The sequence below is a fragment of the Anopheles merus genome, chromosome 3L (assembly GCF_017562075.2).
Source record: "Anopheles merus strain MAF chromosome 3L, AmerM5.1, whole genome shotgun sequence".
Lineage (NCBI taxonomy): Eukaryota > Metazoa > Arthropoda > Insecta > Diptera > Culicidae > Anopheles > Anopheles merus.
This window is the reverse complement of record NC_054085.1, coordinates 12,287,752-12,313,728: the sequence shown is the minus strand read 5'-3', so window position 1 is coordinate 12,313,728 and position 25,977 is coordinate 12,287,752. Positions and strand designations below refer to the sequence as shown.

At 46.9% G+C, this 25,977-nt stretch overlaps 6 protein-coding genes and 1 long non-coding RNA gene across 14 annotated transcripts in view; 3 read left to right on the top strand and 4 right to left on the bottom strand.

Moving 5' to 3' along the window:
* LOC121598254 overlaps positions 1–3,613 on the bottom strand; it is a 132,294-nt gene extending 128,681 nt beyond the window's left edge. For all 4 annotated transcript variants that reach the window (XR_006005542.1, XR_006005539.1, XR_006005541.1 and 1 more), the window contains exons 1-2: positions 3,523–3,613; positions 3,178–3,465 (exon numbers count right to left, since the gene is read on the bottom strand). This is a non-coding gene — a long non-coding RNA (uncharacterized LOC121598254). The remainder of the gene's footprint in view (positions 1–3,177; positions 3,466–3,522) is intronic.
* LOC121598253 (high affinity copper uptake protein 1-like) lies at positions 3,192–6,488 on the top strand. 3 transcript variants are annotated; one of them, XM_041924821.1, is made up of 5 exons: positions 3,192–3,329; positions 3,536–3,905; positions 5,332–5,378; positions 5,476–5,664; positions 5,766–5,854. In XM_041924821.1, the coding sequence occupies exons 1-4, from the start codon at positions 3,192–3,194 to the stop codon at positions 5,509–5,511; spliced, it is 591 nt and encodes a 196-aa protein (XP_041780755.1). In that variant the 3' UTR covers positions 5,512–5,664; positions 5,766–5,854. The 3 variants fall into 3 exon arrangements, with proteins under 3 accessions (XP_041780755.1, XP_041780756.1, XP_041780754.1); XM_041924822.1 differs by lacking the exon at positions 5,476–5,664 and having other exon boundaries at positions 5,766–5,865; XM_041924820.1 differs by lacking the exons at positions 5,332–5,378; positions 5,476–5,664 and having other exon boundaries at positions 5,766–6,488.
* Positions 6,387–7,939, bottom strand: LOC121598252 (mediator of RNA polymerase II transcription subunit 18). The gene is made up of 3 exons (XM_041924819.1): positions 7,700–7,939; positions 7,026–7,116; positions 6,387–6,951 (listed from the first exon to the last, which is right to left on the bottom strand). Exons 1-3 carry the CDS (start codon positions 7,822–7,824, stop codon positions 6,532–6,534), a joined length of 636 nt encoding a protein of 211 aa, XP_041780753.1. The 5' UTR covers positions 7,825–7,939; the 3' UTR covers positions 6,387–6,531.
* Positions 7,940–9,442: 1,503 nt separating this feature from the next.
* LOC121599024 (delta-aminolevulinic acid dehydratase) lies at positions 9,443–11,402 on the top strand. Its single transcript, XM_041926496.1, has 5 exons — positions 9,443–10,046; positions 10,128–10,275; positions 10,400–10,852; positions 10,925–11,041; positions 11,114–11,402. Exons 1-5 carry the CDS (start codon positions 9,937–9,939, stop codon positions 11,270–11,272), a joined length of 987 nt encoding a protein of 328 aa, XP_041782430.1. The 5' UTR covers positions 9,443–9,936; the 3' UTR covers positions 11,273–11,402.
* Positions 11,403–11,502: 100 nt separating this feature from the next.
* Positions 11,503–18,506, top strand: LOC121599023. 2 transcript variants are annotated; one of them, XM_041926495.1, is made up of 2 exons: positions 11,503–12,144; positions 12,218–18,506. In XM_041926495.1, the coding sequence occupies exon 2, from the start codon at positions 12,218–12,220 to the stop codon at positions 17,978–17,980; it is 5,763 nt and encodes a 1,920-aa protein (XP_041782429.1). In that variant the 5' UTR covers positions 11,503–12,144; the 3' UTR covers positions 17,981–18,506. The 2 variants fall into 2 exon arrangements, with proteins under 2 accessions (XP_041782429.1, XP_041782427.1); XM_041926493.1 differs by having other exon boundaries at positions 12,202–18,506.
* Positions 18,507–20,385: 1,879 nt separating this feature from the next.
* LOC121599025 (40S ribosomal protein S19a) lies at positions 20,386–21,537 on the bottom strand. Of its 2 annotated transcripts, none has more exons than XM_041926497.1 (3): positions 21,454–21,537; positions 21,089–21,159; positions 20,386–20,997 (listed from the first exon to the last, which is right to left on the bottom strand). In XM_041926497.1, the coding sequence occupies exons 2-3, from the start codon at positions 21,157–21,159 to the stop codon at positions 20,592–20,594; spliced, it is 477 nt and encodes a 158-aa protein (XP_041782431.1). In that variant the 5' UTR covers positions 21,454–21,537; the 3' UTR covers positions 20,386–20,591. The 2 variants fall into 2 exon arrangements, with proteins under 2 accessions (XP_041782431.1, XP_041782432.1); XM_041926498.1 differs by having other exon boundaries at positions 21,413–21,498.
* Positions 21,538–22,474: 937 nt separating this feature from the next.
* LOC121600198 (CWF19-like protein 2 homolog) lies at positions 22,475–24,692 on the bottom strand. The gene is made up of 3 exons (XM_041928613.1): positions 24,559–24,692; positions 22,741–24,425; positions 22,475–22,661 (listed from the first exon to the last, which is right to left on the bottom strand). The coding sequence occupies exons 2-3, from the start codon at positions 24,403–24,405 to the stop codon at positions 22,527–22,529; spliced, it is 1,800 nt and encodes a 599-aa protein (XP_041784547.1). The 5' UTR covers positions 24,406–24,425; positions 24,559–24,692; the 3' UTR covers positions 22,475–22,526.
* Between the last annotated feature and the right edge of the window lie 1,285 nt (positions 24,693–25,977).

The following is a 25,977-nucleotide window of genomic DNA, read 5'->3' as shown; positions in this document are numbered from 1 at the left end:
TTTGGCTGCGTGCACGAGGAACGTACGCAGCCAGCCAATAAAAAAAGCTCGTTATAGCATTAAGCACGGGTTTAACACGACAGATGAAATGCATCATGAAATACAGTGATTATCACTTTTATTACACTGAAAAAATACTCATCAAATGTTTAATCTTTGCCAATTATGAGCTTAATTTTATGAGTTACTTGATGAAAAATAAGTTTATTTCCGTTCATATTTTCTGTATTGGTCGGTTCCCATAATTTTGTGGTTGCTTCCCATATCTTTTTGGTGTGTTCCCTTCGATTTATTGGGCGTTTCCAAGAACTCGTATGATTAATTGTATTGATATCTAATCGGATGATACCAATAAATTATGGCCACGAACCAAAAATCTGTGGGTTACGATGAATAAATCGTGAGACGAGCCCAAACAATTATGGGAGCCGACCAATAAATCCTTGTATAAGCCACATAATGCCAAGCATTTATTATATTTTTGGCGAGAAGTCTAAAGCAGATTTATTCAAACGCTGTCTGTAAAGCAGTTGTATTGTATTTATAGCAAAATGGTCTAGCGTAGTAAAAGGGGGAACTTTGTGACTCAATGAAATAGATTCTTCAAAAATATCCATAGAGTTCCAATATGAAAATTGGGAAGAGTCAAATTGATGAACCAAGAGTAAAAATTTGTCAAAGTTTTACGAAATATGTGTAAGGTTACGGCCAAATATTTGTCACTTTTTTCCAATATTTTGTTAATTGGAGCAGCTAGGATTTAAAGTTGACAAATAGTGATAACATTTGAAGTTTGCGAAAAAGGGTAAACAAACAGTTATTTGGCGAAGTTATGATCAATTGCTAAGGTAATATTGCTAAAATGCACGTTTGCAATTGATTAATGTTACTATTTAGTACTTTATAAATAAAATCCATCGATATTCAGAGGCTTAACTTTCTGTCGTGTGGTATAACTTTTTGCCCAAAATTTTATCAATGTGTCAAATTTGATGCGGCCATTGTTTTGCATCTCGCGCTTTTTGCAGTTGACAAGCAAAAATAAGGGTAAAAGCCATTTCTAGGCAGCAGAGAGACGTATTTTGCCGATCATTGAACTAGCGTATCGTACAATTGTTTAACCCTTGGACAGTCCTACGATTTTTATAAACTGCACAAACCCGTAATTAAATAACGGCAAAACGTTATTGAAATAAAATATTTTCGGCCCTATCTGCAAACCGTTCCTTTACACAAAAGATGATGTGCCAAATGTGTCATTATTATTATCTTATCTCTCTCCCCCTCTCCCCGCGCGACTATTGAAACGAAACGGAGAACAAAAACACAGCCCGAGTCTCATGCGGGCAAAACACTGAATGGGTAAATAATATTAAATGGCTTGTAATGAAATCAGAAAATTGACCAAAAACCAAAATATAGATTTGGATTGTTAAAAAATGGTCTGAAATGTTTTTCTCTTACGGTTTTAGCGACTCTCTGTCTCCTGCTGCCGTTTAGCGGCTCCCAACAATTCCGCTTGGCTCCGACATCAATTTGGGTTTGTTTCCGGTTCCCAAATTCCGAACTATCATCCGCACTTACCATCGTCCAAAGTCTTAGGCTTTTCGAGGGGAGCCATGTTGTTTGTAAATTGTAATTTGTCCCAAATTAGCTCAAATACACATAGGGTATAACAGAAACTGGTTCCTATCAGACAAAGACAGGAGCAATAAAGACAGAATGTATGCTCAATATAAAATAAATAGCCATTAAGATGCAAAAATGTACCCAACACGACCTTAATTCCATTTCTTTGCCACAAAAGTAGCAGATTCAACGAGTAATTTAAATCTTTCAACCTGTTGAATTATTTCACTGCAATAAAACTCAACCCAGCGAAACTTTTCTCAAGCAAGCCGAACGCACTACGTGTAAATGCCGCTTAATACCGCTCAAGGACGGCAGAGGTTGAAAGAGACAACAACAACACATCGCCATACAACGCGCGTCTTCTACGGTATCTCTCTTTCTACCCGTGTAAAGCACAAATTTCGTTCGACTGTCGTCGCTGAGCTAAAAGGAGACGGACTAGGGGTGTGGGGACTGGTAGGTGTAAACTCGGACCCGAAAGGAAAAGTAAAGACAAACGCAAGAGAGAAAAAAAACAACAAACCACTATTTCAAAACACAGCTGACACAAGCACAGCATTTTTGGTGTGTTGTTTCGTAGGCTTCTGCTCCCCGTGTGTAGGTTTAAACAAAACAGTTCACCAATCAAACCACCACAATTAGATGGTTGATAGAAAAAGATTCTAAAGTGCTACAGAACCACCGAAACCGTTTGTGTTGTTTTGTTTGGAAAAATCGGCTTTGTTAGCGTCAAGCAGGATTTTCGCAGCAGAAAAGAGTGTGGGAAGTTTGCACAACAACAACACCCTGCCGCGCTCGTACCCATTTCACCCCACAAGTGCCCACACTGCCAAGGCTGTTGTTGCTATTGTGCCACACGGAGATTAGGGAGAAGCGTAGATGAACCACCGCACATCCGCCCAGTGGGTTCTTTCCCTTGATTGAGGCTGATTAAACCCACAAAAGGTAAGCAGTGCAAGCTCGATGCTGCAAAGTGATTGGGTGGGGTGGTGTGGCGCAATATTACATAAAAATCCGCATGCCCCCAAAAACCGGATCAATGGGCCAAACCAGTGTGTGCGCGTGTAAGCTGTGCTTGTGTATTTTAAAACGTGAATTGCCGTCCTTGCGTTTTACTTTCCGTTGTTGGTTAAATAACAACGCCAGGGAAGGCTTCTTCGCAGGTACACCAGCACTACCAGTTCTTCCTCCCCAGTGTGGAGTGCAGGCCGCAAAAAGCAGGTCATCTCAATCGGTCGATGGTCATCGTTTGTGGTTACGCACCACACACACGCTTATCATCGGGCCGGGAGCAGAGATTGCTGCGTGCACTGTAAACTATTGTGTGTGTTTTCCCTCCCTTTTCTCCCTTCCAACCACACAAAATCACCCCCGTTCTGACCATGAGTATCGGCCCTTATCGTGTCGTTTCTTCCAACGCGCTAACGTACTTTTGCTTTCTTTCTTTGCTTATCCCACAGGGCTGAGCATTCGCGGTGGAGAGGGCGACCAAACCCGGGACAGTAGCAGTAGCATAATAGCATAACAGCGGTCACCACAACATACCTGCACACACGAGGATGATGCACATGTCCTTCTGGTGGGGCTCGAACGTGGGCGACGTGTTCTTCTCCGGCCTGACGGTGAACGGTACGGGACCAATGGTGGCCCTCTGTCTCACGCTGACCGCCCTGTCGGTGGCGTACGAGGGGCTGAAGGTAAGAAGGAGGGCAGCAGTAGATAATGTGCAGCTACACGGTTCCGTCCGTTCGGCGGGTTCACTGACCGATAGGTGTCCCGTGCATCTTTGTGTGGTGAAAAAAAACCGCACTTACAAAGTAGAACGAACGATACCTGAAATGACAATCGTGAGTTAGCATAGGCAATCGCTCAATAATTCAATTGTTTTACCTTTTTATTTTAGATCCACGGTGCTAAGGTGCGCGCCAGGACGGCACGCGAACGGGTACGGTCCGCCTCGTGTCCACCGAGCGAAAGTGCCACCCTGCTCTCGCTGGAGGGTAGCGTCAGCAATGGGCCACTGAGCGGCAGCAACCTGTCGCGCCGCATCCGGAAGCTGGCCGCCGAAGCCGTCACCTTCCTCTTTCACAGCATGCTCGGCTATGCGCTCATGCTGACGGTGATGGTGTACAATGGGTACCTGTTCGTGGCGGTCGTCGGTGGCATGGGGCTCGGTTACTTCCTGTTTGGCCACCTCTCGATGAAGGCGAACATGGAGAATATACAGGCGCACCAGACGAAAATGATCTGCACCACGCGCTGCCTACAGCAAGGTGAGTGTGTGGCTGAAAGAGGGGCAGCAAAGTGACGGTTTTGTGTCAATGTTCACTTGGATCCCGGGTGGGGAGGGCAATCGACTTATCCATTTCATCGCTTTGTAGCACTAGCAACCTGCAAAATGTCATGAGCATCACGTGATACAGTCAGAATTCAATAGTTGAACGCTTTTTAATTGGCATGATTTTTAGTTGAACGCTCGATACAGTGACACCTTTCCAATTTGAAAAACCTCTCTTATTTGAACATTTTCTACAGTCCCTTGATTTTCAGTACATTTTTGTCTCTCTAATTTGGAAAACCTCTGAAATCTGTATCCCTCTTATTTGTGTATGATGTTGCCATGGTTATTGAATGATGTATGCTCAAATAGGCAATCGTGTTCGCAGTTTCCTATAGCAACAGTTAAGGCTGCATACTAAATGTGCTGTCTCTTTCTTGTTTGTATGGACCTTTCATTCACTTTCAACCTCTGTAATTTGAAAACCCCTCTTATTCGACACTCCCATCGCCTCTCAAATAAGAGAGAGTTCACTGTAGTTGGCTGACAGTTCAATTGAAAAGCATGTGTTTATATGGAAAAGCCAGTTTTTGAAAAATCACAAAAATCTCATGGCCTACTGAGAAAAATTTCAGAATATTGTTGTATGGAAAAAATGTGCCAACTAAAACGCACAAATTCAATAGTTGGCAGGGAATCGAAGTTCAACCAGTGAGTTCAGAGTGTATTCACCAACGAAGCCAATGAACATATCCGTGGTAGCTTGATGCTCATTGCTGATACTCAATGAAAGTGCGTGCCGAACACGACATGTGAGTGCTTGTGTCAGCCGCGGTACTCGGACTCACAAGCTGAGCTTAATGCCGTCACAAGCATAATCATGACTTTTTCTGACTGTTTGATGATCACCGACAGAGACATGTCACGATCAAGTGAATCACCAAGAGTGCATTGCACACAATGTCAACAAGCATTTGATGGTCGGACCAACTGCTTGAGTCTCACCTCTGATCATCACAGTAGAGCTCGTGACGCTGACATGATTTTGTTTCAGCCGGAATTTGTCATCACTTTGTCAGTGACATTTTTCAGAATTGATCACAGTAAAACAAATCATGAAAGTGACTGACCAAGCGATGGTTGCAAAAAAGTCACGAAGCATGCAATGATCACACCAATCGTTTTGAGTATCACGTCAGAACTCAGATTATCAGAACTGAGTACGTGACGCTGACATGGATTTTGTTTCAGTCAGATTTTTATGACATTGACAGTGACATTTTGCAGCACTGCTAGCAACACGCGCATAAATTTCATGTCTAATCGTCCTTTCTGATCATGTCCTGTTTCTTCTCTTCTTTCTCTCTCTCTCTCTTTCTTTCTCCTTCCCCGATCTGAACAATTCTGCATTGGTGCAAAAGGTGCGGAAAGCTGCGCAATGAGCCACTCAGCGCCCTGTCCATCCGCTGTATGTGACAATCGGTTTTAGAACTGTTCTGTTGTGCCTCTTTTATTCTTTCTTCTTTTCCCTTATATCTTTTTCTGTTTCTTTTTGCCTGTTTTAGCGCACTACCCGTTCTAATTATCAAACCCTGACCTAAGTTGTATAGTATCATCATCCCTTGCGCCGTCATTCGAACACACATGCATACATTTTTAACCTTCCGAACACGCTGTCTACAGTTCCCCATTTCCTGTACAATAATCCCGCCACAATCCATCATCCTCGTTCTTCTGTGCCCGTCGTTTTTCTGGTTTGATTTTGTTGCTCTTTCTGTTGTGTTTTCAAGTTCCTGGTCTGATTTTGTTTCTTATTTTTTGTGTTGCTGTCGCTTTCCTTACTTTTTTGTTACAGAATCGGTAAACCCTTCCGCATCGACCAATCTCGAGCATTACCCGCGTGACTCCTCGTCGTTGGACGCAGAGCATGGCACAAACAGTCGGCATGGCATCGCGCAAGGTTCGTCTGGCTGTCACTAGAGCGGGAAATGTAAAGCGTAAACAAAAAACGGCCTACCGAACACAAATTACGATACAATTGCTGCGCCGAATATAAAGTCCCACACTATCCACTTGCTGGCGGTTTCCACGGGCTGATGCCGCACCGAAACTGTGATCTTTTAGCGCTTTTCCGCCTCCCCGTCTGAAACAGGGTGCTGAAGGAACCGATCAAAAGGTTCAACTAACACATGATCATACTTTAAATTAGCGGGGAAAAGAAGGTGCCAACCTGTATTACCATTTCAACCAAGAACAAACAAACTTATTGACAATATTTAAGGAACAAAAAATGGAGCCAGTCGCGTGCTATTTTAGTACTGAAAAAAGAGGGTGTTTGCTTCCAATCTTTTACAAAACAAAAAACATGCTTCCGTCTTTGTGTATTCTAATAATTTGTGATATTTTTGGTTGTCAAGCATCCTCCCCAAAAAGGGGACTTTTCTTTCAACTGTTTGTTTGTACAGAAACCTGCAAATGTTTATAATTGTATATTGAAGAGAGAGAGGGAGAGGGAAAAAGGTGTAAAACTTTCGCAATAAAGCCACAAAAGACAATGCATCGTTACCACACTAAGTCATAAAGCAAACGGAAAAGCGTGGAATTATTTTTGTTTTTTTTTTTTACGGCATTTGGGCGAACCGCTTGTAATCGATCTTTTCCAGCTGCACCAGCGGTTTCAGCTGCTCGGCAAAGATGCGCATATCCTCGGCGATTGCGTCCTGGCCCTTGGGCGCCAGCACCGACAGCTCCACCAGATAGCTTTGGGAGATGGGTTCGGTCATGTTTTTCAGGATTTTAGAGACGGTAATCTTCATGCGACCCTTGCGAAACATGTACCCCTTGGTGGAGTACTCGAAGTCGAGCCGGAAGCCCATCTCGGTCAGGAAATCGATCACGTGCGGGGTGCAGGCAATGTCGAGGCTGCTGCGGACCAGCGTGGGACGGGTCCGGTCGCCCAGCTCGGGTTGGCCGATGTAGCGCAGCTGGAGGGGGGCTTCCACGTCTTGCGCACGGCGCACACGGACCGTCATTACGGGGGTCTAGGAGGAGAAATGGCGGAAAAGGTGTAAGTAATTTAAGGGAATGGAAAAGTGCTCCAAAGGTGTATTATTACCTTCTCTGTAGGAAGCTTCAAGCTGAAGCACATTTCAATATCGCTGAAGGTTTCCGGGCTGGCGTCCACATTGTCGCAAAGACCTCGCAATCTGTGGAAAAACGAAAAAAAAACATTTCGAACATGAACATCGCTTTCATGTTTCGATTAGGTACACGATCGTTCAGCTCTTCCAAAAAGTCTCGTTAGGCAGCGCTAATTCGTTCACAAGGAGCAAACTAATTGTGCTCGAGGGTGTCTATAGCTACACTTGTCTGACATGTAATTGGTGTGTGGTACCATTTCATTTACTAAAGAGTTCTCCATGTGGAATGTATGCCATGTACAAGCAAGAATAGAACGGAGCGTTGCACTGATGTTCTGATCATCAGCAGGGATATTCGAATTCTGGGACGCACATTCACGAGCTTAATCACCACCGAATAATGTCTATATCTCAGGCGTGAGACAAGACCTGAAAAGAGTCTATAAAATCTGGTTCCGGAAGACTCTCTACTGGTTCAGCGTATCACCCCTCTTGGAGCGAGAGTTGTTGTGGAGGCCCAACACAGACAATATTATACACTGCACTGAATCTGGTGCACTGACACCTTTGCATCAGCAAGGACATCTGCATTGAGAGATCATCTGAAAAGAGGAACCATTATGCTTTAATCAACCAAACCGATGCTTACCGGTGAAGCAGATTCTCGGCGGCCGAATCTAGTATCGAACCCTGCAGTAGAAACTCCTGATTCGGTATGATATTTGAGCTGAGCGCTTGCTGCAGCAACTCGGCAGCATTAACTTGTGCACCCATCGTACGCTCAGGGAATGAGAATTTATCACAAATTTCGGTAAAAAATGCAACCACAACAGGTAAATGTTTACCGGATCGCGCAGGAGAGAAAAAAGCAAGCAACTAAACACAAACAAAGCGCTGTCACTTTATGACAGCTTGCGCGTGTGCCAAGTAGTGATGGGTTGTCGGAATCGCACTCACAGCTTGTAATCGCTTGCGAGCATTGGTACTGCGGCTCCAATTCCGGCTAAATAAGGCTGCGCTCTGGCACCAATCGAACACGACATCCGACTCGAACAAACCCATATAATCATATGGAGGTGCACTGACAGACACAAACAAACAAACAAGACAAACATGTCAAATCCCATACATTTTTCATGTTCGATGTCGTGTTCGATTGGTGCTAGGTCGGAGCCGTAGGAGATAAGTGTAAATCAAGAAGACTTTTTTTTTACTTATCAACTCCTAATGTTGTATTAGATTGTATCGCTTCTACTGGCGATTTGAAGCATCTCAGAATACTTCCGACTGTTCCAACGGTTCCGAACGGCTCCTACGGCTCCGGACGACTCCGACGGCTTCGACCGGCTTTGGCTGAACGGTTCCGAGCTTGAAGTATTGCTCCTAACTTCCGGAACCGCTTCCGATTTTGGCGGAGTTTTTGTTTGTATACGGACGTCACACAAGGCGTAAACTAAAAAAGTTTATGCTTGATTTGTATGGGAAAGCGTAAATGTCCTGTCCAAAGATTACAAGGTTGTATGACTCTCCTGTCCAAATTTCCTGTCCAAAGATTACAAGGTTGCTTCGTGCGACGTTTGTATATATTTTAGAGAGGCTTTGGCTCCAACTGACTTCTTCCCAAACATCTAAAACTGCTTATGCAGCCAATTTTGGTATGCTATAGATCGCTGCTTGAATTCGCCTTTTGCAGTAGATAAACAGAATCAAAGTTCCAAGTGGTCCTTCTAAATAGCGCCTAAGCAGCTTCCTTATGCTACGGTGCCGGGGATAATTTTGCTTTGTGTTTTATTTTCAAGCAATCGTCATCGTTGGGATAAACAACATGATTTGTTTTGTTTGTGTACATGTGTATATTTTCAAATCCTTAATATAAATGAATTACACAAAATGTATCACAATTTACTGTAAAATTACAATCACTTCCCTCAAAATCCCTTCTTCAAAGAAATAATCTAACTTGTATAGCAGCAATAAGATGATTGACGGTTTCTGTCTTTGACACTATGACAAGACCCACCTTGTACCGATGTCATGCATTAAAAAGCTATAAAGTTCCACGAAGTTCGGTACACATTCTTAAAAAGCCTTAAAGTTCCATCGCCAACCCTACAGATAGTACTAATCAGCCGCAAAGTTCTAAAAAGTACCGTGTGCTTGTTATGAAGCTTAACGGTTCCACCAATTACCGTTTCATCTCTTAATCACTCACAAAGTTCGACATCGGAACGATTTTACGTTAAACAGCCCCAAATCAGCTATGGAGTTCGGGCTGGCAATTTGGGTTACGTCTAAATTTTGGCGGAGTCATTCGGAAGCGATTCCGAATTTTCGTTGATTTTACCCATCACTAGTGCCAACGCAACTAAAGGAAAGCGGATATTTAAAGGATATGCACCTTGGTTGATTCAGTTGTCAAAAACAGATGCTTCGCCAGGAAGCAAATCACAATAAAACAAAGTTTGCTGATAATTTTTAAAGAAAAGTGTGCAATTTACGTCTATAAACAGTATTATATAAGCTTATAGAGCCGATTTACAAGTGGCAGTGTAAAAATCTTCCATTGATTCCGTCAAATATCATACCAAAACAACTCCATTCCACGATCCATTCCCAACAACCTTCCGGCGTTTCCGTGCTCATTGGTATGTGTGTGTTGTGCACGTGCTACAGGTGCCCAACACAAACAAAGCACGATCATCGACTGTAAATTACACAATCTAGCCAAGCTGCAATGATTCCAGCGTAAAGTCGCGCTCGCTATTTGCTATTCATTGCCCACACGCGCCGGTCACTCGCTCTCTCTCTCACACACTGTCCTGACTGGGAACACGAAGGTTCCGGTTACAATCTGCAAATCATTCCCCGATTGAAGACCCGTGCACCATGACGTCGGCAAGACTGCACAGCAGCATATTCCATCCCACCCTGCGAAAGCTCCAGTGCCAGGATGTGGCCATCGAAGCGCACAACCTGATGTACCCGGTGTTTTTGGTGTGAGGAAGCTTCCCACTCGCAGGTCAAAGTGTGCCGTGACAATGACTAACATCGCTTTCTTTCCCTTTTCCCTTTTCCAGAGACGACGATGACGCGGTCCAGCCCATTCCAAGCATGCCGGGAGTGGCCCGGTACGGTCTCACCACCCTGCTGCCCCACCTGGAACCGCTCGTTGCGAAGGGTCTGCAATCGATCCTACTCTTCGGTGTGGTTGATAAAATGCCCAAGGTATAACTTCAACGTGTAGCTGCAAATCACCCAGTGCAGTGATAACACACACCGTGTCGATTTGCACGAGCTCATCGTAATCACAAACAAACGATTTTTTTTTAAATTCCATTTCCATTTTTAGGACTCCACCGGTTCGGGTGCCGATTGCGCCACCAATCCGGTGATACGCGCCCTGCCCCGCCTGCGGGCAGCCTTCCCCGAGCTGCTGATTGCGTGCGACGTCTGCCTCTGCCCGTACACCGACCACGGCCACTGCGGTGTGCTGACCGCCGGCGGGCTTATCGACAACGGGCCAAGCATTAAGCGCATCGCCGAAATTGCCCTCGCGTATGCACAGGCCGGTGCGCACATTGTTGCACCGTCCGACATGATGGACAATCGCATTGGCGCGATAAAGCAGGCACTGAGGGAGAGCAATCTCGAAAACCGTTGCTCCGTGCTGTCGTACTCAGTGAAGTTTGCGTCCGGCTTTTATGGGCCGTTTCGGGATGCGGCCAAATCGGCACCGGCGTTCGGCGACCGGAAGTGCTACCAGCTGCCACCGGGCTCGAAGGGCATAGCGAAGCGGGCTGCGGTAGGGCAATGTTTGCTAACCATTTTTGCTATTGTTGTGTTAAATATCTCCATTTTTTGCTTTTATTTGCAGAAACGTGACGTGGAGGAAGGCGCCGACATGCTGATGGTGAAGCCGGGCATGGCCTACCTCGACATTGTGAAGCAGGTGAAGGACGACTATCCCGAGCTTCCGCTGTTCATCTATCAAGTAGGAATTTTCAAGCTTCAAGCTAATTTTCATTATTATTCAATGAAATGTTAAATTTATTAAAATTTGCAGGTTTCGGGCGAGTACTCGATGCTGCTGAATGCCGGCAAAATCGGTGCCTTTGATCTGAAGACTGTCCTGTGGGAGGTGCTGGTCGGTATGCGCCGGGCCGGTGCCGACTGTATCATTTCCTACTTCACGCCGCTCGTGCTAGACTGGCTGAAGGAATGAGATTCCCTTTCTGTCCTCGTGAAGCTGATAATAGTGATAACGTTTTGATTTGGTGTCGGGTACATCAATATGTGTTTGTATTGACAAAACATCTTGTTTATTGTTGCAATGAATCTACTACACCCGAAAATTGTGTGTAAAAAAGGCATGAACTGTTCTTTTTTCTAGAGAAATTTTTATGCATTAATTTGTGGTTTCACATTTATTTAATGATACGTCCACCAGTTTATAGTAAATTATTATCATTGCAATAATAGTTTATTTTTTATAATTATTTACTAAATTTTCGTTTCACTTTTTAAGACAAGTTAATTACAATTTCCCTAATTTGTTGCAATTATAGTCGCCAAAGCATGTCAGGAAGGAGTCATAAGCTTATTAACACAATGTTAAAAAAGTTTAAAACTAACAACTTTTAAAAGAGGATCCAAAATGACTCATTTTTGTTTTCAATTTATTTTATCAGAAATTAAAAACAGATGTCCAAAATGTCCAAAAAGTTGTGCAAAATCCTATATTAAACAAAACAGTCGAAAAGGGGAATACCCCACGCAATTATAACGAATAGCTTGGCCGCATTGACCCGCTGCAAATTAAACTGGTTTAAAAGTTTATAAAAATCCCCTTCACGCGAGAAACAAACGCACCATAAAAAACCTTTAGCATGGTGTGCGTAAGCCAGAAGAGCGCTATCGTGGTAAGAGAGCGCACGAGCAGTGTCTTTTTCTTACCCTCACCACTACAAAGCATGGGGTGGGAAACCCCCACACGATCGTCACTTAAGTGGGGGCACGTCCGGCAGCGACGTTTGTTCTCAGCGCACGCAAAACCAAAACAGTTCCTTCAGAGTCGTGCGCAAGCGATAACAAGGCGTAAGTTTGCTGCGCACAGTGTTAATATGGTGCGTATTTAACATGCTATAAGTTTAGCTTTGTCACTTTGCAGATGGAGAGCGCTGACTCGGTGGAGTGTGTGTTCGAAGCGGTAAGCACCGGTGATGCCGACCTTTTGGCAGGATGCATTGGCCAGCTGACCATCGGTACCGTGCTGGAGTTTGAGCGGCTGTACGGGGAAAGCCCGCTGCATCTGTGCGTGAAGCTTGGTGGCATGAGTCATCTGCCAGTGGTGCGTGGCCTGCTCGCCAGTGACCTGTTTGATAGTGCCGCCGTCGACGGGGACGGACGAACGATGCTCGAGTGTGCACAGGCAGGTGAAGATCGCGAGCTGCTCGAGGCGCTGATAAAGATAACGACCGATGGGTTGGATGATGCAACCGCTTGTTACCGTGTGCTGAGACACGATTCGTTAGAGATATTCAAAGCGTACCTGGCAGTGAGACAGTTGACGGTGGAGGAAGAATTTCAACACATCTCGTGCGCGTTAGTTCAGCTAAATGCGAAAAACGTTAAACTCTCGGAAGAGCTGCACATCTACACGCTGTGGAAGCTGTCCGACTATGGCTTCCGACACCTGGCCGGCAATTGGCCGGGCACGAAAGACCCCAACGAATGGAAGCAGCACATCGAACTCGTCCGGGAGTGTTGGGAAGATATTGCAAAGCATCACGACACTGGGCTGTACGCGGACGTTGACGATCCGTTTCTGCACCGGCTGCAAACCCTGCACAACCAGCTCTACTTACTCAAGCACAAACAGTTCCTCGCTTATCTCCCGCTTCAGGAGGCAATCTTTTGTGTGGCCATTTTCCTATCCATCTATCGAAATCCGGGCCAATTTCGGGAGTATCGGCTCATGGTGAACAAATGTCTCGTGATCGAGTTTGCGCGCATGGTGAGCCGACAGCTGACGTTGGTGAAGATGTATCTCGAGCGAACGGAGCAGGATTTGTTGGAGATTGTCCAGAGTGTTGAGGGGAAAGATGCCACAGCGAAGAGTGCGCTGATTGAGGAACTGTTGGGAAAAATTGGGGAATCGCGTCTGCCCAACAAAGAGCACGTGGTGAAGCAGCTGCGTGAGCGGGCAGACACGATCGCGTCCTCCAATAAGGACGCTCTGATTAAAGATTTAATGGACAAGCTAAAACGCATCGATAAACCTTGGACCGAGCAAAAACTGGACCAACTAAAGGCACTCGAAAAAGCCACCAAAGAGCGTCTGATTGAGCAAATACGCAAACGGCTACGCCACGTGTCCCACCCACAGAACGTGGCGAACCGTTTGATGGGCGACTGGAAGAAGGGCAAAGCAACCGGCCCCATCGTGGCCGACCTCATCGCGGGCGAATCGTTCGATCTCAGCCACCTCATGCGCCCCGATCGCACCACCCGCCGCAAGCTGATCAAGTGTTACGTCGCCACCAAGCAGCACTACTCGCTGCACAAGATCGTGTACTACTGCGAGCAGATGGCCGGCACGGCACGGCGCCGTGTCACCGCCCCGACCACCTTCGCCGACATCGCGTGCATGAAGCGCACCGTCCAGGTGCTCGGGGAAGCGATCAAAAACACGACCAACTCGGCCAACCTGCCCGGCAAGGCACAGGGCGCGGTCGACTCCATGCTAACGGCCCTCTTCCCCGACATGAACAAGCAGCTGCGGGAGGTGTTTTCGCACAGCATTTCACTGAAGAAGCTCCTGGTAGGGGACGGCAACGATCGGCGGCTGTGTGAAACGTTCCGCTCGCATCTGGGCATGGTGCGGACCGCTTTCCAGCTGCTGTATGCCGTTGCGGTCGCCGACATAAGACACTCGTTTTATGGCGCTATGAGACGGTGCGGCAGCATGGAGCAGGTCCGTTCGCTTGCCGTGTATGTGGGCGATATGGAAGAGCTGGAGCGGCGGCAGAGCGCTTGCTACCGGCAGGTGCGGGCGTACTTTGACGAAGCGAACGACACGTTTGCGGAGCTGGCGAGGGAAGCGATCGGCCAGACGCCCCAATTTCGGCTGCTCCAGGACCAGCTCGCTGTGAAGCGGAGCATCGTGAACGTGCTGGGCAAACACATTGAAGAAAACGAAGGTTTTAAGTACGCGGAGCTAAAGAGAGCCTGCTTTGTCGGGGACAGTCTCGATGCGATCCGGCGCCTGCTCGACTGGAAGCTGACGATGACGTGGGCGAACAAATTCTACCGCCAGGTGCGCTCCTCCTGGCACAGCAATCACGTGGAGTCGGTCACGATCGAGTGGATGGAGAAGCGACTGCTCCAGTACAATCCGTCCGTCATTGCGGGCATCCTGAAGAATGGTTCCATCTCGATGGACTGTGCGGAAGAGTTCGATTACGTCGAGCACACGCGAAAGCTACTGGAGCAGCTCGGTTTGGAGGTCGACACGATCGGCGAGGAAGCGGTTCAGCAGCTGAACAAGCGGCTCAAGCCGTACTACAACAACATGTTCTTCGTGGACAACAAGTGGAAGGTGCTGGAAGCGTTCTGCAAGGAGCGGAAGCTCGTTTGGAGTAAAGAACTCACGCGAACGTTGGTGAGGAAAGATCAGGAAGAGCTGCAGCAGCTGTACGACGAACGTCGGGAAGAGTTGCGGCAACTGCTCGAGGCGAACGAGCTGCACACACTGGACGGGTTGACCAGGCGGCTGTTTGAGCTACCGACCGCCATGCTGGTCGCGATCGAGTACATGCAGCTGGAGCTGTGCGAGATGCTGTACGCGGTCGGGTACTTTGGGGACAGCTTCCACTACGTCAAGCATCGCGTGCCGATGATACAGGGTAAGAATTATCGCAATTTCCTGGCGCACGACGCTCTGTCATACAATCTGCTCACGGACAGCTCGATGGAGAAGATCGTGGTGAATGCGTTCGTGTTTGCCAACCGGAAGGTGCGCCTGTTTGGTGGAGGGGCTAGTGCGGGGAAGGCGGTTAATTTTTCCTTTCCAACGGAGGAAAAAATCAACGAGTGGGTTGCGGTGCAGAAACGTCTCTTGGAAGCATTTCGCGCTGGCGATATTGAGCGGATGCACGCGATCCGGATCGCCGGTGGAGAGATTCGAAAAGCTCGGTTTTGTTGCTCCCGAAACCCTGCCTTTCTGGCGGCGGATTACTTCGAGCTTTCGGAGCTGCTGAATCCTTGCCGTGCTGCGCAACGGATGGTGCAGTATTTGGGGCAATTTTTCCCAACGATCCAAGATCGCTGCAACGATCCTGACCATCAGCTTGCGATGGCACTGAAGTTGCGCGACTTTCGGTCGGCTTTTGATCGTACGATCGCTACCGGCGATCGTGTGATTCGCGAAGAGCTGTTCGGCTGGCCCGAGCTGATGGATCGCGTGCGCCAAACCGATCTCTTCGTACATCTGATTGCGGTCGTCAATAGGGGCCCCATTTTGCAGAAGCTGATCGAGCACGGCAATGAACGTGGCGTGCGCGAGCTGCTGCCCTACTTTGAGCACTTTAATGCGACGGAAACCCGTGGCCCGCTCGGTGATGCGATGCTGTACTGTGGGCGTGCGATCACGGATTTGCTGCTACCGCGCACCACCGTACCGCATCCGGCCGTCATTCTGCTCGCCATCATGCTGCACTGGAACGACATCTTTGCGGGCATGATGGGCAAGGCTGAGATTGATGCGTCGACGTACGCGTTTCTGCTCAAAACGGCCGCACAGGCGAGTAACTACACTGCTGGGGTTTATTTGCTTGAAACGCCCTCGTATTCACACTTCATTCCCGCTGCCTTTGAACAGGGCTGTCTGGCCGCGGTTCGACAGGGAGAGGTTGCTCTGTTAAAGCATTTACTTGCACGCTGCCCAACGAAGGCCAGCACCAGTCTGGCTAAGATCCTGCACGAAGCAGCACGCCGGAAGCGGTGGAACTGTGTTAAAGTGCTGCTCGAAGAGAACGCACCCATTGATACACTCTTTCCGGATGGGGTGCGCGAAGAGCGCTGCACCTTTTTATTGCTGGTAAAGTACGGCCAGTACAACCTGTTGCGCTACATCGGCACGATCCAGCGCGACATGTTCGGTACGGTTGCGCTAGATCCCTTTACGGTGGCGATACGCAACGGGACGGCAACGGACAAGATGGTTCGAGCACTGCAACGACTTGGGTTCGATTGGCTCGACAACTCATCCACCCTGCACGAAGCGATCCGGAGCAAAAATATGCCAATCTTGGAAACGATCCTTAAAAAAGTTGACGTGGCCTGTACCCTACAACAGCCCGCCGTCCATCACGATCACTTCCGGTTGGCGCTCGCGGTGCTTTATCGCTGGAAAATGATCGCTTTTGTGGAGGAATCGAAAACGTACGAAACGTCACTGTTTCGGGCGGTACAAAACAGGGACAAAGCGATGGTAGAGACATTGCTGGCGTGGGGTAGGAGGGTACGCACGCTGCCAGAGGAGTTTGCCGGTGTGCTAGGGGGCATTGTGTTTGAGCGAGAGTCTGTGTATATCCGATCGGGGAAGAGATGTGAAGAGCAACCGCTTTGGAATGCGGGGGATAGCTGTGAGGAGATGATCGTTTGTATGGAATCCTGTGCCTTGCTGGAGGGTATGACATGGCAAGAGGCGACTGTGAAAACGCCAGCTGTAACGATTACGTTCCACGTGTTAATGGGAGAGGATGAAGTTTTGAAGGTTGAAGACACTTCCTTCGCACTGACCAACCCAGCTTCGTTGCTAGACTGTTTAAAGGACTTCCAAGCCTTTGCAAACAGCAAACTCAATGAATATGGCATCATTTACGCTTCGTTTTCCACCCCAAAAGCCACCAAACACTTCTGGCAGATTGAGCAAACGAATTGTGTGTACGATGTCCTTCCCGCTAACATCGATCACCCCATCGATCTAACGGAAACGGTTAATTATAGGGACAAGGGAGGTGAAACACCGCTCCATCACTGCTTTCCGCGCGATACGCTCGAGCTGGTGACGCTGCTGGTGGAAAACGGTGCCAATCCACTGCTCGCGGACAACAGCGGCATGGCGGCCATCCACGTGTCGCTGCTCAACTCGCAAGACAACGCGGTCGGCCGGTACCTCTACGATCAGTGTGTTGCGCGCGAGCTGCGCAACGAGCAGGGCCAGTCCGTGCTACAGCTGGACGATGGGAACGGTGCGAACCGGTTGATTCATACGGCCGTGATGGTCGGACGGCGTGATATTATCGCACGATTGCTACGACACGGTGCCGACGTGTCGGTGGTAAACAGTTACGGCGTTACGCCGGCCCAGCTTGCCGCCGGTACGTGCCTGTACCGGGCGGACCAGGTCGTCCGCATGCTGCTCGAGCACGATGCCACCGCGATCGATGCGATCGATGGGAAGGGTTTGACGCTGGTACAGTACGCGGCAAGGACGAACTCGGTCCAGCTGTTGCGCGTGGTGTTACGGTACAAACCGAACTTACGGCACACCGCAAACGACGGTCTAACGGCCCTCGGAAAGGCAATAATCCTGCGGAACGTTGAGATTGCGAAATGTTTGCTCAAGTATGCGATCGAAAATGACATCAGAGGGTTGACACGCATCGGGGAGGAAGATTTGGTAGTGCTTTCGTTGATCTGTGACGATCGGGAGCTTTCGCAGGGGCTGCTCGAGTACGAGCTACAGCACACGCTGGCGGAGGTGGACGAGCGTGATCTGCCCCGGCTGCGGTCGGTGCTGGACTGTACACTGCCCGGGATGGAGGATGTGTCGGTAGCACAGGTGATACAGATGCAGGGGTACGGTGAGTCGCAGCGCTTCCTGGAAGAGCTGCTGGTGATCGTTACCTCGTTTGCTGATCAATAGGTTGAGGTTGCGAATTTAAAAGATGTAACATTACTTTTTCCCAAATTTGGGGCGATTTATACCAATAGATCTAAACTTTCACTCAAGGATGAGAGATCTGAGCCCTTTTAAGGCTCAAACACACATTGTGTAGGATATTTAGATAGCGTTTATCAATTTTCAGTTATGACTTGTAATGAAAAAGAATCTGAGAAGAAAGTCATTGCAGAATTAATTACAAATTTGAAGTGCCTGTAGAAAAAGACTTCAATAAGCAATTGATGCAGGGATATATTGAATAAATGTTTTAACCAATTTTTGTTTATCAGTTAGAATATTTGAGTTTTGGAAAGCGATATTCCGCAAATAAAATAGATATTAGATATGCTCAATGCAAAATGCAAAAATAAAGAATAAATGTAAAAGTAATGTTGCAAAATGTAACAAAATTGAGAAAGCTGAGTTGTGACGAAAAACCTGCCACGACGGATGAAGCTGGGACTGTATATCGCACCTTTACGGTTGGAAGTTGGCCAAAACTGACGAAACCTTGTGAGTCTTGGTCGAGGGGAGAAGATGTTCAGAACGATGTTAGACCCTGTATGTTTCGAAGGACAAAGGAGGGAGCTGATACAACGACGAGCTATACCGTAGTAGTGACGTGTTCTTTGGAGCGCACCTACGACTCCGATTTCGATTCCGGCAAAATCCGAACCACTAGTTCCACCAGGAGTCGGAGTCGTCCGAATTAACAGTGGGAGCTCGGAATCGGACCTACCCAATTCCAAATCCGTGCTCGGAATCAAATCCAGAGCGGATTCCGATTCCGGAGTTGACTCATTAGTTGATTAAGGAGCCGATTCCAGAATCAGAAGAGGCTCCGGAACCGGAATCGACCTGGGAACGTAATTACCCCCGGTAATGGAATAAAGATTGACTCCAGACAAGGAATTTCGATCTCCGGAATGAGAATCAATTCTTGAATTGAAATGATAAGCTTCAGAAGCGAAATCGATCCCGGAATCTCCATGAGAATGGATCGTTTACAAGTAAATTTTGATTCTCCAAATGCCTATTCGTATTACTTTGTTTCGATTGCCGATCCTGATTTCCGAGCCAATTCCGATTCTGATTTCCAAGCCAATTCTGATTGAAGATTCGATTGCGATTCCGAATCCGAAACCAGTTCCAGAGCCGATTCCAATTCCGCAGCAGATGCTGATTCCGGAACTACTATCCTGAATCGATTCCAGAAAACTTCGGAAGGAGCCGGAATTGATTCCGACAAAAGCTTCATTTTTCCCATCACTTGTCCGAAAGTCGTTCGAAGTCAGAGTCGTCCGGAGTCGACCACAATCGGAGTCGGCCGGAGCCAACAGGAGCCGTCCGGTTCAATGTGCTTGTAATCAGGCATTTCATTTTGTTGTGTTTGTTGTCTTTCATTTTATGCGTGCACTTCATATACAGGCCTTTGTTTCCGGACCGATTCCGGACGCCTGGCGAGGACTCCGGCCGACTCCAAACGACTCCGGATAATGCTGGACGGATCTACCTTCCGAAATTATCGGAGTAGGACCGGAGTCGACTCCAGATTTTTGCCAACTTTACTCATCACCATACCCTAGGACAATATGAAGAGCAGCATATTAAGCTTACCAGAGCAAGCGAGCTATAGGCATGGAATCGGACGACCCAAAACCAAATACAGGTGGCAAAATAGCATGGAGGCGTCCGCCTTAAGACCGGAATAACGTTTTGTGTAGACTAACGTATTGCGTGACCGTGAGCGGTTTCCCACACTTTTGGTGGAATCCAAGACACGTTGTAGCGCCGAATAAGCAATGAAAGAAGAAATGAAACCGAGAGCCCACGAGAAGGACAATTGAATTAAACATTTTCAGTAAGAATAATCTCCCTGTTTAAGGTAAATGGAGAGAAAGAATAAAGAGATTCATAAATCCCGCAGATTGTCATAAATAAAAGCATGCCAATTCAATGAGTCAAGATTACAGAAGAGTCGGTTTCTGTAGCAACGAAAGATCGAAGCCTTTACACGTTAATCGTTACAGGCTAAACGACCATTTCACGCCACTATTGTAGCCACAGCACTTGTTATGAAAAATCTTCCTTCTGTCCGTCCCTAAGGACTGTGGCAGTATGGCAATTAATAGTTTTTGCAACAAGCACAACATGGTACGATCCAAGCAACCATAGGTAGGTCATCCCAACGTGTTTGGTGTGTAAATTTCCACCTGATGGCAATGCGGTGCTGCTGCTGACACTTCACATGCACGAATAAAACGGACTTTTTCAAACCAAAAACAACAACAACCCTCGACACCGGCCGGTAGCGAAACCAATGGATGAATTTAGCGTAATTTCTCACTGTAAAACACGCACACACACACAACACAGGAAGAGTCCAATTTGTTTTCCACTCTCAACGACAGCGCGATGTTGGTTCGCTGTCGTCCACAGTAGTAGCAAGTAACTTATATTCTGACCACACCACCATCGTTTCAAACTTTCATCCACAGAGTTGCGTTGTTTTCTTTTCTCTCCCGCGCACGGAATACAAGAAAAAAATGGATTTTACCCACGGGCGTTCAAAAAAAAAACAGCACACACACGCTTATTCCTGCAGCTTCAGCACCTGGGCGGCTTCCTTCTTGGCCGCTTCGCGCTTCTTGCTGGAAATCTGGGCCGCGATGCGGTCCAGATCGCGCTGGCCCTGGCTGGAGAGCTTGCGGCCACCGTCCGCGTGCCGCTCGATCATCTTGATGGCTTCGAGGGCCTGGACGGCCTTGCGGGTGGCGCTACCGTCGGCCCGGCAGAAGTGGGACGGTCGCACACCGTGGCGCTGGCGGCCACCGTAGATGCGGCAGATCGACCCGATGCCGGCCGGGCTGTGGTGGTACAGGCGGCGCAGGATCGAGGCACAGCGGACGTAGAACCAGTCCGGGTCGGTCGGGGCCAGCTCCTTGAACTTGGCGGTCTTGATCAGATCCACATACTCCGGCACCTTCAGCTTTCCAGACCTGCGTGATGGGTGAGGGTGGGGGATAGAGAAGTGGAAGCGTTAGCATTTGCTGATTGTGTGACCCCGGAGAGTGTAGGCGCAGTACTTACTTCTTGAGGAAAAGGGCAACACCCTCAACCACTTTGTCTTGATCAACGTCCTTTACGGTGATTCCAGGCATCTAAAAAATAAGAGAAACACACGCGCACACGTTAGATGAGGGGAGACACCACACAACACACACACACAACACACCAGCGGCGCGACCAGGCAGCCACATGCAACCCGTCTCACACACTGGTGGTCATCATTTTCCGGCTTTTTACACCGCAATCCCGTGCCAAATGTCGCTAACTGCACCACCAACACAACCGCAGCGCATTAAATTGCGTTTGCATCGCGAGAGATGGCGATTTTCGGCCCCATTTCCTTACATTTGCCACACTTTTTCCAGCAAATTTGCCACAAAACGTACCTTCACTTGCAAGCGCAACCGGAAAAAGAGATCGAAAGAAGCTAATATGGCGACAGCTCTGACAGCGGCTGTCAGTGGCGAAACGCGGACAGCTATTTGACGTTTCATCAACATCCGGAGCTCGCACAGTGTGACTTTCCCCGAGGACATCGCGATTAACCCTGTCACTGGCAACCAAAACAACATCTTATTCAAAGCAACCGGGCTACCCGGGTAGCCAACAACTTTGGAAGCTTATAACTTTTGAATGCGTAATCCAATATCAATGCAGTATTCTGATGAAAATTAAATAAACTAATGCAGTTTCTATAACTGTGCATAGATTGGTTCAACTCGCTACTGTTTTTAAGTTATAACTTTTCAAAGTTGACAGGATTAAAAAAATACAAAATGTAAAACATATTTTTTTCAGTACTTTACAAAATTTTCACATCAAAATGGCTCTATTAGTTTTGAGAACTGTAAATTACATGTCTTGCATAAATTTTTCAAAATTTTAAGAGTAAAAATTAAAAAGATAAAGTAGTTTCCATTTGAATAAAAATCGTTACGTTTTGACCCTTGATGGGAGAAAGACACCAACATCAAATAAATTTCACACACAATGTTTAAATTCAGCCTCTTTACAATGTATAATCAACATGATTTACCAACAAAGACCATTTTATGAAGTTTTTGCATTTGTCGCAAAAAGAAAAAAAAGAAGATTAGTTTATTAAACTTTCATCAGAAAATTGCATCGATTTTGAATTACGTATTCAAAAATTATAAATAACCCTCTAAAGTTGCTGGATACTCTGCCTGGAATAGGGGTATTGCTAAAAATATGTCTTAAAAACAGATTAATTATACTAAAAAATTTCTACGAAAAATTTATAAGAAAGTTATATAGTTTAGTTATACTTTATATAAAGTTTTCAAATTTCAAGTTAATCGGATTCCTAAAATCAGATAAATATGCAATCAAAATCGATTTGGCTACCCGAGTAGCCGGCTATTCCAATAGGGTTAAAACAAACAGTAAAATTGAATTCACTTTATTTCGTAAAAAAAAAGAAGAATAAACTGAAAAATTATTTTGTTTGCAGAATGGAGTCATATTCACTCCACCACCGCTTAAACTCTTCCACTTTTTGGGCCGGATTCATCTCCTTCCTCGGTTTGCGCCAATCTCGCGTTTCGAGCCCTAGAATGCCGGCAATCGTTTCCTGTTCAAAACACCCAAAAAGCGAACGATTAATTTAAACGCAACTGCTAAAAAACGTTCAACATTGCCCGTTCACTTACCGTTGCGAAGGTAACCGGAAACAGTTCCTGATCCTCGATCACGTGCGCGAACCCGCTCTCCATGTTAAAGTTCACCCAAAAGTAGGGCAAACCCTTCGGCACCGTTCGCCGCACATTGAACCCCTCCACGGTGTGTAGCTTTTTGTTCATGGCCCACTCCGTCTCCGACTCGAGGATCGCTTTCTTGAAGTAGAACGGTGCCATCTCGTAATCCTTCGCCGGCACGCACTGGATGTACGTGTGCGGGTTGCGGTGCAGGTAGCGAACCGTTTCGAAAAATACCACCTCCATGCCGTGCTTGCGGAACATCTGCACCAGCGCCTTGCACACGTCTACGATGTCCCGATGAACGTCCTCGTCGACCTGCGTCAGGCAGGGATAGTGACCGACCGGCACAATGAAGCAGTGTTTGGGCTGTAGCGCTCGCCAAGTCGGTATCGCGAGGTAAACGTTTTTGCCCATCGAAATGAGCTGCTCCTGACCGAACACGGACGAGTTGAGGCAACGCTCACAGTCGGCCTGTGCCTTTGCCATACGGTTCATGTCCTTGACCGACCGCTCTTCGATGCCATCCATACCGGCAGCGGACGAGGACGCCTTCTGGTGGTCGAAGATGTTTTCCAACCGCTTGCCGTCGCCCATCTTCGCGGACACTTTGAAGAACTGTGCGTCCATGTTATCGTTCTCGACCCGCTCGGACCGGAACTTGTCAGCCAGATCCGGCCCGGGTGGTAGATTTTGTTGGTAGCGTTTCTGCTTCCTACCGTCGAAGCGCTGGGAACGCTCATTACCCTGTTTGCCGGTAACGTACGTGATTGGCTCGTCCGTGCTTATTCTTCGTTTCTGAGCAGCCGGATCATGGCGAAGGGACGGATGCTGCTTTTTGTTCGCTTGCATTTCATTACGGTATGCTTTAGCCTTTTCTAGCTTCAGCTTTAAACTTTCCGCCTGCGCGGTGTTGCCGAGCAGTTCCGCTTTGATGATTTTAGCTCCCAGCTCATTCAACTGCTCGTCCGTCAGGAGCTGTTCATCCAGAGCATCCGGTTTATTTACGCTTTCCGGTTCTTTTTCAACCCTTTTCTCATCTTCCCTTGGTGCGAGTGTATTTGCAGTGGTTTCTCGAGCGGATTTTTTCCATCCAGCATTACTAGGCCGATGCTGTTGCTGCTGCTGCTGTGACTCGTTCGCACGGCGTCGATAGTAATCATCCCGCTCGTCGTAGTCATCCTCATCATTGGCCGGTTTGCGAAAGCTGGGCAACCCGCTGCCCCCGTTTTTCCAGTACGGATTCAGCTCACGGACGCTTGTCTTCGGGTCGTACTGCTGCTGCTGGTCCGCGGGCGTACTGTTTTTCTTGTCCTCCTTTTTCGGCTCCCGGCTGTACGTCGGTATCAGCATGCTGTTCATCCAATCTTCACGCTCGAGCTTCGCTTCGGGTGACTGTCGGGAGGGGACATCCGTAGTTGCTGGAAGTGCTTCAACCCACTGATCGCTTTCGCTTCCCGCGCTGGACGACGAGGACGAGCGATGCCGCCGGTGGCGTTTGTGTTTCTTTTCTTTTTTATGCTTTTTCTCCTTTTTGGATTTTTTGGACTTTTTATCCTTTTTCTTGTGCTTGCGCTGTTTGCGCTCTTCCTCGCTGTCGGAGGTGGAAGAGGATCCCATGTTATTTATACCAATAGAACCTAAAATGAAAATAGCAAAATTAGCCTGAATTGTTTATCAATTTTCTTTCTTTGGATACAACATATTCAGAAGTTTCCTGAAGCGATTTGGAGTATGTTTAAAATTGAACTCTAGCCGCAGAGTATTATTTACCTGTCTAGAATTTAAATATGGCAAACAATTATTTGAGATTGCTCACACATATTCTGAAATAAATATTTCACAAGGCAAAGCGGCACCAAAATTGTCCCCACGGTGGAATTGTTTGTTTTGATCGGCGACGGAGACCGTTTTCTACGTGCGTCAAACGTTAATCTGCTACCCAAGCAACAAAATTGCTTTCCCAAGTACAGGTAGTCCCCGAGATACACGGTACCTCTTCCCAGCCAGACAAATCGAGCTAAAATTACCCCTATCTTAACGCCGTTAATTTAAGAGTAATTTAATGTCGCCGTTAATTTAAGAGTAAATTAGCAGTCGTTAATTTACCCATTCGAGCAGTTTTGATAGATCCGTATCCTTTCTCGATTTCATTGCGATTCTTTTCGACCAGGTTTTTGATAAATAACACAAAATTCGTTGAATTATAATTTTATGGTTATATTTTATCATTTTTCTTGAATCAAACAAACAATTACAATGTTTTTTTTTTCAGCAAACTTGAGTGGAACAGCCGCTTCACCCGGAGAAGGTGTTGTACAATTAGCACTAATAAACGCAATTTTCCGGCTGTTTTTTACTTTTCACAGTTTTGAACGTACCGCCGACGTCTTCTTTCGCTATTAGTTCTTTAACACAAAATTCTCTTTTTATATCTTTTTAAAATTCTTCTTCTTCTTCTTTGGCTCAACAACCGTTGTCGGTCAAGGCCTGCCTGCACCACTTGTGGGTTTGGCTTTCAGTGACTAATTGATTTCCCCCATAGCAGAATAGTCAGTCCTACGTATGGCGGCACGGTCCATTTGGGGATTGAACCCATGACGGGCATGTTGTTAAGTCGCACGAGTTGACGACTGTACTACGAGACCGGCCTGACTTTTTAAAATACGCATTTATTAATAATGAAAATGAAACGCTGTGGCACAGAGTGTAAACAAAACAAATTACAGCACTACAGCAATTATCCGCAGTACGCGATACTCGATATACGCGAATGTGTTTTTGCAAATATTTTAATTCTTTGACATATGTTATGCTCTTTTTGAATTTCCTCAATGTTTTTAATGCATTTTGCATTAAATTATGCAAAAGATCCGGTTTTATAACAAAAAACTTTAATGCAAAACTCTGTGGCGATATATTTCAAACGTCGAACCGGTAATGTAAACTATTTTTCCATAGGAATCGGCTATACGCTAAACTAGAGATACCCCTACCAGCATTAAACGGCTTTGAAGGCATTCAGAAGGCATTTAAGGCCTTAGTCGCCTTAGAAGGCGAATTAAGATTTCAACCGAAACTTTCAAGGCTGTAACGGGTTCTTTTCGAAATATTTCAACTTTTTGATTCGACAAGAACAGATAGCTTGCCGCCATCTTCGCTTGTATATATACTGGTTTTGCACCCTTACTA

Bases quoted from the DNA above. Each gene is read 5' to 3' on its own strand.
- LOC121598253 (XM_041924820.1), top strand. From the start codon at position 3,192: ATGATGCACATGTCCTTCTGGTGGGGCTCGAACGTGGGCGACGTGTTC. The intron at 3,330-3,535 runs GTAAGAAGGAGG...TTTTTATTTTAG, and splicing joins TGGCGTACGAGGGGCTGAAG to ATCCACGGTGCTAAGGTGCG. The intron at 3,906-5,765 runs GTGAGTGTGTGG...TTTTTGTTACAG, and splicing joins CACGCGCTGCCTACAGCAAG to AATCGGTAAACCCTTCCGCA.
- LOC121599023 (XM_041926495.1), top strand. From the start codon at position 12,218: ATGGAGAGCGCTGACTCGGTGGAGTGTGTGTTCGAAGCGGTAAGCACC.
- LOC121598252 (XM_041924819.1), bottom strand. From the start codon at position 7,824: ATGGGTGCACAAGTTAATGCTGCCGAGTTGCTGCAGCAAGCGCTCAGC. The intron at 7,117-7,699 runs GTAAGCATCGGT...GTTTTTCCACAG, and splicing joins GCCGAGAATCTGCTTCACCG to ATTGCGAGGTCTTTGCGACA. The intron at 6,952-7,025 runs GTAATAATACAC...TTCTCCTCCTAG, and splicing joins TGAAGCTTCCTACAGAGAAG to ACCCCCGTAATGACGGTCCG.
- LOC121599025 (XM_041926497.1), bottom strand. From the start codon at position 21,159: ATGCCTGGAATCACCGTAAAGGACGTTGATCAAGACAAAGTGGTTGAG. The intron at 20,998-21,088 runs GTAAGTACTGCG...CCCATCACGCAG, and splicing joins GTTGCCCTTTTCCTCAAGAA to GTCTGGAAAGCTGAAGGTGC.
- LOC121600198 (XM_041928613.1), bottom strand. From the start codon at position 24,405: ATGGGATCCTCTTCCACCTCCGACAGCGAGGAAGAGCGCAAACAGCGC. The intron at 22,662-22,740 runs GTAAGTGAACGG...TGTTTTGAACAG, and splicing joins TTCCGGTTACCTTCGCAACG to GAAACGATTGCCGGCATTCT.
- LOC121599024 (XM_041926496.1), top strand. From the start codon at position 9,937: ATGACGTCGGCAAGACTGCACAGCAGCATATTCCATCCCACCCTGCGA. The intron at 10,276-10,399 runs GTATAACTTCAA...TTCCATTTTTAG, and splicing joins TGGTTGATAAAATGCCCAAG to GACTCCACCGGTTCGGGTGC. The intron at 10,853-10,924 runs GTAGGGCAATGT...TTTTATTTGCAG, and splicing joins GCATAGCGAAGCGGGCTGCG to AAACGTGACGTGGAGGAAGG.